The sequence below is a fragment of the Neodiprion pinetum genome, chromosome 7 (genome assembly GCF_021155775.2).
Source record: "Neodiprion pinetum isolate iyNeoPine1 chromosome 7, iyNeoPine1.2, whole genome shotgun sequence".
Classification (NCBI taxonomy): Eukaryota; Metazoa; Arthropoda; class Insecta; order Hymenoptera; family Diprionidae; genus Neodiprion; species Neodiprion pinetum.
Genome location: NC_060238.1, coordinates 5,332,874 through 5,345,553, shown reverse-complemented (window position 1 = coordinate 5,345,553; position 12,680 = coordinate 5,332,874). Strand labels below are relative to the sequence as shown.

At 38.9% G+C, this 12,680-nt stretch overlaps 3 protein-coding genes across 9 annotated transcripts in view; 1 reads left to right on the top strand and 2 right to left on the bottom strand.

The window, feature by feature from the left end:
- Nucleotides 1-4,542, bottom strand: part of AMPdeam (AMP deaminase) — a 35,417-nt gene extending 30,875 nt beyond the window's left edge. Inside the window, exons 1-2 of one of the 4 annotated variants that reach the window (XM_046635347.2) lie at nucleotides 4,306-4,542; nucleotides 2,757-2,894 (exon numbers count right to left, since the gene is read on the bottom strand). In XM_046635347.2, the coding sequence (XP_046491303.1) occupies nucleotides 2,757-2,892 (136 nt within the window). In that variant the 5' untranslated portion in view covers nucleotides 2,893-2,894; nucleotides 4,306-4,542. Of the gene's footprint in view, nucleotides 1-32; nucleotides 394-2,756; nucleotides 2,895-4,147; nucleotides 4,241-4,305 lie in introns of those variants that run through there. The other 3 variants (XM_046635341.2, XM_069137639.1, XM_069137643.1) reach the window with 3 other exon arrangements.
- Nucleotides 1-12,680, top strand: part of LOC124223415 (UDP-glycosyltransferase UGT5-like) — a 32,994-nt gene that overhangs the window by 13,711 nt on the left and 6,603 nt on the right. The window lies entirely within an intron of this gene.
- Nucleotides 4,963-10,413, bottom strand: LOC124223413 (cytadherence high molecular weight protein 3). 3 transcript variants are annotated; one of them, XM_046635336.2, is made up of 4 exons: nucleotides 10,069-10,413; nucleotides 9,861-9,923; nucleotides 8,806-8,968; nucleotides 4,963-8,507 (listed from the first exon to the last, which is right to left on the bottom strand). In XM_046635336.2, exons 1-4 carry the CDS (start codon nucleotides 10,137-10,139, stop codon nucleotides 5,133-5,135), a joined length of 3,672 nt encoding a protein of 1,223 aa, XP_046491292.1. In that variant the 5' UTR covers nucleotides 10,140-10,413; the 3' UTR covers nucleotides 4,963-5,132. The 3 variants fall into 3 exon arrangements, with proteins under 3 accessions (XP_046491292.1, XP_046491293.1, XP_046491294.1); XM_046635337.2 differs by lacking the exons at nucleotides 9,861-9,923; nucleotides 10,069-10,413 and adding an exon at nucleotides 9,043-9,438; XM_046635338.2 differs by lacking the exons at nucleotides 9,861-9,923; nucleotides 10,069-10,413 and adding an exon at nucleotides 9,221-9,438.

Genomic DNA, 12,680 nt, shown 5'->3' with positions numbered 1-12,680 from the left:
TGCATGTAATAATAGTCAACGTTTATACGTACATATTTCGATGTTTAACGAATCTGCGCGAGTGTTATTAGATTAATTATGCGATTTGGAAAAACAGGGTTTTGCGTATAACGAGAGGAATATTTATTTAGGCGGGAAAACGGCGGGTGAAATCACTTTTAGTAAAATAACAGGGCGATATTGACGCCCAGCGAACTTGTTCACACAAAATTACAGACGTTGCACTGACTGCCGGAGGGAGATTCCAAACAAGACGAGAAGTTTATCAGGCGATCACGATCTCTGAGGATTTAAACCCCATCGGAAATCGATCAGGTAACGCGATATGCTGCGTAATAGTTGAACGAAATATTGTCGAAAAAACAGACAGTGTCCTATTCGCGGCTGGCAGGCGGCTAAACTGAGTGAGAGATGCTTGTCTTTTCTTGTGTTTCTATTCGCGTAACCAATCAGTGAACGAACTGGCCAACACACTTTGAAAGCCCGTTTAAATCGGTGCACAACAAACACTTTTAACACTCTTGGCTTCGCCTTCGCTTATTCTACGTATATATCTTTCAATTACCTACCCAGAGATGCATTCGTGGATCGAAATCAGATTGTCGAGTTGTACATTTGTCCGCCGTTTCAATCGGGGCCGGGTTCGTATTCCGATTTTTAAAAGCTTCGAAAGCGTGAAATTCCGAATTTTATGGCGGCGAAACTCAAAGTAACGAAATCAAACTTTGACGGAACAGCGAAATTTTGAACGATCCGAAACCCGACGCTCAAAGTTCCGAAAATGCGAAAGTGAGAAAATTTTTAAATCTCTGGCAACGAATTTCCGAATGATCGACGATTTTCAGTTCTGTGAATTTCTGGTTTACTAAAATTTCACCAATTTCATCTGTCATCGTTTTGGATTTTCGATATTTTTACGTTCGGAATCCTGGTCATTTTGATTTTTGGTTTTCTTGATTTTTTACACCCACTCGTTGAGTGGACAACGCTGTGCGATTAAATTTTAATTTACGGAATTTTACTTTATGGCAACTTTATTTTACTTTTCAAAACTTAGCTCTATTGTAACTTCAATTTTCAGAATCTTGCATTCCGGAACTTTGAGCCGTCGGGTTTCCGGCCATTCAAAACTTTGTTGTGTCTCCACAGTTTGATTTCTTCACTTTAAGTTTCGTCACCAAATAATTCGGAATTAGGCGCTTTGGAACTTTTCAAATTCGGAACTTCAACCCCGTCCCTTTCAATCGATGATGCGATCATTGGATGGATCACGGAGTCGAGATCAAAGTATAGATCATCGTTCTACTTGACTCGGTGAGAAAATTTAGTCAAAGCAGACACAAAATTGACGGTTTTCGTGAATCTTGTTTTCTCTGAAGTGTTTTTGCGATCAATGCAAAACGTTTTGCCGTCTTTTCTTTTTTTTTTTTTTTGTTTCAAAGACTCATCGAACTCAAGTCTTGACGTAATAAGTCTTATTCTGTAAATGATTGAAAGTACTCAACCGGAAAACTAACACAAATGGAATTTTTCGCGAATGGTGTTTTCAAGCCATTAGCTGATTGATAGATAAGATATCATTTCACTGACAAATGTGAGGCCGGAAGGTTTACGCGTTCGATAATAACTCCGTCACACTTATTCTTATATACAGTTACAAATCGTTAGTTTTATGTGGCAAAACAGAGTCTAATAATTCATCCATGATATAAGTATACGCGTTAATGAATTGAGCTTAGGACTTTGATGAATTTTTATTCTTTCAAAATCGAGCGTTTTTCTAATCTAATCTAAATCTAAAAATTTTTAAACCTCGTATAAGATAAGTCAACCAGTTATTGACACGTTTAGACCAAATTATTGAACCTTTTGTTTTTCAGCATTATTAATCTACGGTACAAATTGTGAATTTCTCGATATCTGAAACCAATTGCTAGAGGGTTAGACTCTGCAAATTTATTTTAGAACTAGAAAGATCAAACAGACATAACAAAAAGAGTTTAATAATTCAGACGGGGTCGATGAATGGTACACTTACCTTACGGGAATCCAACGAACGAGCATAATTATAAATTTTCTAAGTAATTTCACACCGACGACGAACTTTTGGATAAATGCTTTTTGCAGCATGGTAACATGCGACATCACGCCAATTCCAACACGAATGAGAACCAGCTCGATTAGCTCGGCCTTGTTTATTCACGACCCTTTCGGGGCGATTGGAGTGGAAAAGTTTGCTCGTCACCTGCAGCATGACATTCCAGAGACACGCGATTCGTGAGGCCAATTTGTATCCTCACCCGAGGTACCGGAACCGATGTTTACAGTGTTATTAATATAATGCAAAAATTCAGGGTCTCAGAGCCCGGTAATCGAGGGTAAAAATTATTAACAACACAAGCATTAAATTTTCGCAACAGTTGCAAGAAAATCTAGCAACAGCGATCGTGATGAGAAAGAATAGCAACGGATTCTAGACTTTCCGGTAACAGCTAGAAAACTAATTTTCATTTTCTACCTAGAACAATATTTTTCGATTGTGGTAAAAAATGAGAATAGTCAAGGACTGAGCGGTAACCGGAACTAACAATTCACTCAGTGTATGAAAAATTTTTCTCAATGACGATCATGTAGATTCTGTCCTCCTGCCACCTCTGAGTGACTTTTAAAACGAATAGCATTAAAAAAAAAAAAAAAAACAATTTTTGAAATTTCATTCGAGGCTATGGTGCAAAGTAAATCAGGTCAATACTCACGATCGTCACAATGAAGATCGGTGTTGTGTCCAGGTGTCGTTGAGCTGTCTGCGTCTCCCTCGCCGTCAAGTTCAAAGCAAAGATGTGCAGTTCCGTTAGACTCGTTGATAGCGTTTGTAGAAACCGATGTTTCCATGACTGTAAATTGTTCAATAAAGCCTTATATCTAATAAGAATCGTGGCGGCGATTTCTGGGGCAGAGCATTAAAAATCGCGCCTAAACATTGAACGAAGGTACGATGATCGCGTGATCGAGACATATTCCGTATTTGGTCTAACGACGCTTTTCACGGTATTAAACACATCGAATTCGCTGCAGGCGTAATTTCTCGCCGAATTGAAAAAAAAAGCATGAGCTGTATTTTGCATTGACAAGTTATCGGGGAAATTCTTTTTTGCATACCTAACCGTTTTAGAACAGAACTACACGGTGCTAATTATCACAACTAACGATAAGATAATAATGAATTTGATACCTGCGACAATTTCTAAAGTGATATGTGACGGTTTTTTTCCAGTTATGTGCACAAGTTGATGTAAAATGTGTTCGTTCTTTTTAGTTCGCGGTAATAGTTCAATTCAAAAATATTTGACTTTTATTGGTTTGATATGTTTTGACTCAAAATCATTAACATTTTCGACAATACTTTTCAGGAGAAAAAACGTCGAGTTCTGTACAAAGTTTAAACACCGACTTTGGCGTTATTCTGTAAAATTTTCTTCTACAAGATTACTAATTATTTTTCTAGGACCGTCATAGAATGGATTAACTCAATTTAGAGTTTTAGAATTTATAAAGAAATGTTCAATCAGGCATTTATAGTTTCTGTAGCACTGGTCGTGTTACATATAAATTATTGGCGTTATCCGATGATTATCGACTTGATGGCGAATTCTAAAATGGTTGGTAAGAATTGAGCGAATGAAATAAATCTAATGTTTCAGAATAAACTAATAATCACGCAGATTGAAAAAAAAAATGCGTTACAAAATTGCTGATAAAGTATTCTACCCAAATTTGCAGAATGTTTATCTGTATTTTGAAGATTCGAATGTCACGATGTGAACAAAAAAAATTAACAACATTAAGTTCCCTCTTCGTGTAATAACGATCAGCCTTCGTATACGTCGCGAGTCGTAACCGCATTCTGTTTATAAATATAGGCCGAGAGTTTTCCCGAAAAATTCGAACCACGCTGGAATGACCCTTGGATGATTATATCAGCTGAACGGAAACAAACACGTTACAGCGATGACGTTGTTAACGCGTGGCTACGGTGGCTGATAGTGTCCAATAACAATTCGTTAATCTCCCCGCGTTTGTGTTTACGAAGATTAAATATGTGAGAGAGAGAGACAGAGAGAGGGAGAGAATTTGTGAGACGTCGCACCGAATGTTTATAGTGTGAAATGCGACGGGGTGAGAAAAGCAGATGAACGAGGATTCAGGTCCGATTGCATGGTGCCCCATAAAACTGACGAGCAACACACGCCCTGGAGTCACAAATGTCAGCTGCTGCACTCCTGACGTTTCCGCCTTGTTACTAACTTTTGAATTTTTCTCTTCTCCTCAGTGACCGGGTTAATTATTGTACAGCACGCGATGTTTCGCGGATAGGATAGGTAGCCACACTGCCAGACGGATTAATGCGTCTCACAACGGCGAATCGGCGTCGTCGCTAAGGTCACACTGCAGGTGCGTATTTGATGCAAGGCCTGGTTGCAGTTGAACGGTTGTCGGATAGTCGGTGCCCATTCGGAGAGTATACAATGTACACTGAAGCCAGGAACATCGGAATACCGCCGGTACGACGACTCGGGAATTGATGGCGATGCGAAACGCGGAAACGGAACGTTTGATTGGCGCAAACTCGCCTTCGCGTATCGTCCGAACGACGCGACGATTGGCCGACGGAAAATCCATAAGAACCAGAAACCAGCTGCGGCGGTCGACGCTTTTGCTGGAAATAAGAACAGACGCCTCATATTTGTTTATTATTATAAACCAGCTTCCCAGCTTTGAACGTATGAACATGACCAGCGCCGCGGACTCTTCCACGTTTTGCTATCGATCCAGACGGAAATAATTCACCATAACCAGATGCCGGCTGGAAAACTTTTGTCAATCACTGCTGTTGGAGAATTCTTTGAACTATCGGTCATCGAAGTTCATGATATGAATGAAAATGTTTCGTTTCAATTCCAGTTGTGGTTCACAGCCTCTTTCGAGGCTGGCTGTAACATTTATTGATAAATATCATATCTCAATACATAAATATATATACAATAAATACTCTTTTTCACTGTGTAACGGTACGATAAACGAATAATAGATACTTGGAATGAAGGGGATGTCAACGGAACAATTATTAGACATTAATTAAAGTCGAAATCACTCTCAGTGTTGTTTGAAGGATTTCTTTCAATGGTACTCTCGGTGTCCGATTCCAATAGAGCCCTAATCACATCCTTATCTTTCTTCTTCTCTTCGACAGAATGATCTTTTACTCTGGTGTAATCGGACTCTGCTACCTCGTGACTTGTAGTCCTGTTGCTTTTCTCGGTATCGATAGCGGGATAATTTTGCTCGGACGATTCCAAATTCATGTTACGGTTCTCATAAATTTCGTCCGGATCATCACCAACCTCCAGATTGCCATGCTGTTCGGATTCTTCGTAGCCGGTTGGATCGTAGCCCTGATTTTCTCCATATCCTTGCTCTTTGTATTCCTGGTCAGTATCCCGCGCGTAAGATTCATGTACAAACTGCTGGTTTGGATCATGTTCATACTCCTGATTTGGATCATGTTCATACTGCTGACTTGGATCCTGTTCATACTGCTGACTTGGATCTTGTTCATACTGCTGACTTGGGTCCTGTTCATACTGCTGACTTGGATCCTGTTCATACTGCTGACTCGGATCTTGTTCATAGTGCTGACTTGGGTCCTGTTCATACTGCTGATTTGGATCCTGTTCATACTGCTGACTCGGATCTTGTTCATACTGCTGACTTGGGTCCTGTTCATACTGCTGATTTGGATCCTGTTCATACTGCTGACTCGGATCTTGTTCATACTGCTGACTTGGGTCCTGTTCATACTGCTGATTTGGATCCTGTTCATACTGCTGACTCGGATCTTGTTCATACTGCTGACTTGGATCCTGTTCATAGTGCTGACTTGGATCTTGTTCATACTGCTGACTCGGGTCCTGTTCATACTGCTGATTTGGATCGTGCTCGTAGCCTTGATTATCCCCGTAATCGTACTGTTCATTTCCAGCATTATCGTACGCTGCATTCTGATCATTCTGGTACGATTTATCGTCATAGTAACCGTATTGTGCGTTTGGATCAGCTGAATACTGCTCGTTCGGATCAGCTGTGTAGTGATCGTTGGGATTAACCACATACTGTTCATCAGAACCAGCTATGTGCTGTTCGTTAGAATCATGTCTGTACTCTTCATTAGGATCAGCCACGTATTGTTGGCTGGGGTCAGTTGAGTACTGTCCATATGGATCATGTGGATTTGATTCTTGTGCGTACTGTTGCGTCGTATCCGGCTGGTATTGTTGATCAGTGTTACAGACTTGGTTAGAATCTTCCAGTTGATCAGGTTCAGGACCGTGAGACTGCTGCACCTGAGCAAATTCATTGTCAATTGGTTTCCCGTCGTAATCAAGCTGTTCGTGTGTGTCAGGATCGTATGACTGTTGAGGATTCTGCTCAAACCTTTGACCGGTGTCAAGACTTTCATTGACATCCTGGGGAAGATTTTGTGCAGAGTAGTGGTCGTAATTTGAGTATTCCTGATCTGGATTCTGCTCGAATTGTCTTTCCAATGCGTCATCCTGATACGAAGCGTCTGGAATCGCTTCCAATTGCTTTTTATCGTTCTCGGGTAAGTCTAACGCAGTGATTTGTTTCCCAGTATCATCAGGCAATATTTTTGGCGTATTTTTATCTTTCTTGTCTTCATCATTAACGTGAACTTCAACAATGTTTCTCTCGTAGTGCTGCAAACTTGGTGGCCGCAATTCCTTAACAACGTCGATTACTTGTTCGTTAACTTGTTCCGGTTTGATCAGCGTCACCTTGTCTCCTTCGATATCTTCGTGAACTTCCGTCTCCTCGGCTGGAAAATCCTCATCTCTCGTCGGAACGTTTTCCAGCGTTGGTTTGTCTGCGGTAATTTTTTTGTCAAGATCGCGACCCTTTTTCAGCGTACTTAAATATTCCTCCCGGGCGGAGTTTGATACTTGAATTTCACCAGGTTTATTTGGCAAAAGTACATTTAGATCAGCAGGGCTATTTTTAGACACTGTCGCAACCACTTCGATATTTAAATCCGTAGCTCTCAAATCTGTGATGGGTGGCTCAACCTTTGGTCTAAGTTTATCACTGGCCACTGCAGACTTATCTTGGATATGGCTTACGCCGAGAGAAGCTGTTTCCGAAAGTATGTCATCTCTTGTCGCGGAAATAGATAAATTGTCAAGTGTCACATCGGACTCCAATGCCGCCTGACTAACGACGTCTGATTCTACGAGCTTTGGCTTGGCGGCAAAATTCTTATCGTTCATCATTTGTTGCAACTTGGAATTAGGAATATCACGATTGTTTGAAAAGACCGCTGTAGTTGCCGCCTCAAAATTATCCGCAACTACTGGTGCATCAATTTTCTTGATTTTGACTTTATCATCCGAGTGAAGCGCCAAGGGTTCCAACGGTCCATCTTCCGACAGTGTAGCATTGAGTAGATCTCCGCTAGTGTTTTGTTCAATGTCAAGCACCTCCAGACTTTGATTATTCTCCCGATGGAGACTTCGAATTCTGTTTATGTACTGGTCAAGATCATCCTCGTACGTTTCTTCACTCGGGTTGTGATCCAAAGTTCTTCGTTTTTCCGAAGCCAACTTCGAGGTTTGCAAAGAAGGCTTAATAGTCTCCGAATTGTGAAGATAATCCCTAGGTAAAATCTGCTCGTTTCTATGAACAACGTTCTCCAAATCGGTCCTGGTGAATCCAGACCTGAGAGCAAGGTTCATTGCTTCATGTCCCGAAGGGTTTCTCGAGTACCGAGTCGAATAGTCCAGATAACCAGGAAGCGGCGTGCTGTGTCTGTACGGCCCGAAATTTTCGTCTGTTAAGTCGATCGGAAATTCCGGTACCATCCTCACATTCGTTCTATCGGACCTCAGACCAATCATCGACGGATCAACCTGATCGACCAGGTAAGGTGACCTCGGATTCTCCTCCAGATACGGATTGGAAACGTCCCGGAACCTCGTCGAAGATGCAAACTGGTGACTCGGTCTTGGGAATTGAGGCTCAGAGAACTGTTTCGCTAGCTGCGTTTGAGACGTGGGAATGTTTTGCAAGTTCAAATCTCTAGTACCGCAGAAGAGCTGCTGTGTGTGGCCGGATTGCGCAACCTTGGGACCATCGCCTTGACCACTTTTTTGGAAAACCTCAACTTCTGGACGGATTTCTTGGCCCCCAGCGTATCTCGGGACATTGAACTGCGACGTGTTCGAAGAGCCGAGGTAACTCTGGGGATAATTTGTCTGAGGAATGAAGATTGCAGGGTTGTCTGTGGCGTTTTGCGTTGGACCACGGTTTTTTCTTGTCTGCTGGACACCGGTTTTCGATGGTTTCTCATCATTGTGGCTGCCAACGCCGCTGTCGCCATTTCCACCTGCACTTCGGTTCGCGTACAGACGTAGCAAATAGGCTTCATACTGTTTCTGTAAAGGATAGGAACTCCGAATGAGTTAGTTGCGATTTTACAGGTAACAAACGACAGTCAAGCCGCACTGCAATGTCTATCGGTAAGACTACACTGGGATGAAAATAGTCGGACAAAACTGACATCTTTCTCGACAAATTGAACTAAAAAGGGTTACCGACTGTCGGTGACATTTAGCATTAATGTCAGCGAAAAAGTTTCTGTTCGCTTTGAAATTTCGAAATAGTCTAATGCGATCGCGTAGTTGTTTGCTTTGATACGCGACTAAGAAGTAATATTTGCAGCCTTCAACTTACCCGTAAAATTCCTAAGCGATCGGTCCTGGCGGTCATGCGTGCTAGACTACCGTCAATCTTATCTAGCGCTCCTAGAATTTCGTGATTTCTTTCATCGCGAAGACGCTGTTCTTCGAGAAACTCGATGTATCTCATTCTAAGGTTGTTGATACAGGCTTCTCGTCTGGAATACCAAAAATTGATCACCGAATTCACGTATCTTGGACCAGAAGAATACTTTCAAGAAACTGTACCTACTGTTATGAAAAAAAATTCCTTAACGATTCTGTCAAGTCGAGCGATGGCTTGGAAATTTCGAGGTTTAAGAAACCTGCGAAACATTTCAGATATCTTTTCACGAACAAATAATGCTGCCAAATTCCTATTTACTGTACAGTATGTAAAGATACTTTATATACAAATGATCGAAATTCACCGAATGGCCAAATTCTCCGAGCTGTACGAAATACGATAATCCTATTATACAACGAGGAATTTTCTGCAGTTGCATCGCTTAACAGCTGCTTCACAACTTTTGTCTATCCCTGAACGCGTGTCACCAGAGTTATGTTTAGAATATCGATTGTATACATTCCCCAAACCTGGTGGCCACCTGATCGATATTAGAGGAATAAACTGAATGTTCGTAATATCTGAGCAGAGCCTCTGATCATTCCTTACATTTATACACAAGATCGGTTCAAGGACAAGACGTCATTAGACGGATAATAAAAAAAACCTTTTATCATGAGAATCGAGCAGAAAAAACCAAGTATACATCTCGGGAGATGCTATTACGATAATCAATTCTTCGTATATGAAAAACGCTGAACGAATCTGGATAAAAAAAATTTCATCACTGCGTCCAGTAATTGAAGTATTTACTGTCCATGTGATCATTCTTATTTATAGTGTATTATACGAATTAACATAGTACGTACTTCATTAAAAACTGCACCAATATTTGCAATGATGAAATGTTTCTTCATCAAGGATGTATAAATACTGGGATTAAATAAAGGATCTCCTATTTTCTCAAATCATTACTCATTAATATGATTGTTATTGAAACTCACCTATTACGAGAATCCTGCGATAGTAAATTGAATCTTTCCTCCAGCTTCATTCTCTCCTCTTCGCTGTATGAACAGTACGATTAAAAAATAACGATATTTATTATTATCTGTGTATCGCGTGTCGATCTAGGCATAGTTGTAAAAATAGGAGAATAAAAGAATAAATGAAATGAGAAAATAGACAGACGAAGGCCGAATTGAGACGCACCTTTTCCGCAGCCTTTCCTGCAGCTCAATCATCTTCTTATAAAAATCCTGAGAGTCGTAAAACGGCGTCATATTTCGGCCTCGAGTTAATTGTGGGGTGCATTTGCCTTTCTCTCAATCAGGAAAACAGACGCGACTCTCTTTTATTCACGACTATTTTCACTGTGGTGCAATTTGAAATCTGACGTTCTCCGATGAAACTTCCTAAAACAACTGTCGCGTGTTGCGAACAGCAGCCTTCACTGCACCCTCCAGGGGTGGAAGGAAAACCTCGATTCTATTCGCAGGTGCGCCAGGTGCGCAAGAGCTCTGCAGGTACATCTGCACCGGGATTTGTAGGTAAATGTATGCTTAGTCTACGCTGAAAAACTGCATCTAAAAATAATGACAAAAGATTTATGAGCTTGGTTGCAGACCAAAAATTGAAGCTTTTTTTTATATTAATTTTCGTACGAGATAGTCGAGCATTTATTATTTTTCAAATTAATGTAACCGTAAACTACGAGAATCTGTTCAAAATTAAAAAAATATCAAATATTGATATTATAAACAAAAACTTAGACATGTCGATGCTTCGTTTCGAATCGATTCAAAATTGCTAAAAATTTGGTTAATTTATTCTGTTTCGTTATACTATGGATCGCTGTATTTTATTCATTAGATTTTTTTCTACAAATTCTGGAATTAAATACGTGTTTTTTTATTCTGTTGCCAATGTTATATATTTAATTTTACAACATTGCATAGAGATTGATTACGATCAACGTGTAGCAATATCGAATTCTCACTTCGTAAAAAATAGCCTTTCTAATAAAAAAAGCAATCGTATCTAATAATTATTGTTAAATCGAACGAATCTGCTAGATTTTTTTAACAATTTTCAAGTGATTTTAAATCAAGCATCGAAAGCTAAGCTTTTACGAACATAATCATTTGATAAATACTCAATATACGGATATCTCGTAATAAAAAAATTAAAAAGTATCGATTTTTAGCTAACCAATTTCTTAAACACCGATGCAACAGAAATTAATTGAGTTCAAGCTTTTATTCGAGTTTAATTAGTTCATTTTCTCCTCATATTGTTCCCACTGTTTTGAATTTTATACCTCAAAAGATCGTAATCCAAAATTTTCAATATCAAGTTTTATTCTGTGCCAAATTAAATCGGTGGACACAAATTATAATTACAAAATAATGCATATCTTGATAAGGTGTAAAATATTATTTTATCACACGTGTGAACTAGGAGAATTTGATAGAACGATGCTTAGCGGTCGCAGATTCAATTTCTCTTGGATAAATATTTTATAATAATTTAATTTAAAACTCCTTTTCATACTGCATCTTCAATATTATGACAGTATAATGCGTTCAAAGTTTCTAAAAATATATTCTCTGTGAACAATTGATCACGAAAATTCTAATAAATAGGTTTCAAAAAGAGCTCCTTGATATGTTTTCCCAGTTATCTACTTTCGAATTATTCTTAAATAAATAGGTTTGTAACTTTACAGTAACATCTGCTATCATGGAAGATAAGCTTATATTGATTAGAGGTTGTCTGATAGAGATGAGTGAGAATTTGAAATTTATTATCTTCGACAAGGATATACAGTTGGATAATTTCCAGTTTATTTCATCCGTAGCAAAGATAGGCATGATTAAATTTTTAAGAAAACAGGTTTGCAATTGTTGTCACCTGTTATGTAACTTATTGAGTCCGGACATGCTTGAAAAACGAATTACGTCTTACGTATCGTAGTTAGATATTGCGATTGCCTTATCTGAGATGCAAAAAGACAACTTTTCAAGTCTTACTAGTAATGCGTATCACAAAAAATCGTCAAGGCTTTAGATAACTAGTCTCAGTTTTTTTTTTGTAAAAATTCAAAACAAAAAAATTCTCAGATAAATGTAAGTTGATGAATGTGCGAGTGACACAGTGAAATTTATACGTCTCTCGACCATACAATTCATGGCTATATTTTCATTATTAAAAACAACCGAAAATTAAAACTTTGAATATAAAATTAACATAAATTTTGTAACTTTTTTTCATCGTAATAATTCGATCGATTTATGCTGGATCAATGAAGCCATGGTACCAGGCACGAATTGAAATATATGACGGAAAATAGAATGTTACATGCCAATATTTGGAAAAGAGTTAGCTAATATGATTAGATTTCACTATTTATAAAATCTTCAAACAGTCGTTTTTCTACGGAAGCAGTAATCTAATAAAGAAAATTGCCGGATAATATGATTTTGTACTTTAAAAAAGGAGAGAATATTATAAATATATATTTTCGATCAGTCCGTAGAAACGATTTCCACGCAGTTGTTCAACAATGCAGATAAATAATCGCGATGAAGTTTGGTAGTTCAATTATCGAGTAAATGTTACAAAAAAAAAAAAAAGTACAATTTGTTGTTACTCTATTTCTACTGAATAGTATTTCATTCTATCATTGAACACGTTAATTCTCACACAATATTCAGCGACGAAATTCGCATGTAAAATATTATTTCGGTTCGACAACCTTCGACGAGAGCTGCGAGAATCCGTTAGAAACAGGAATACATTAATTGTACTAACAATAAAACATT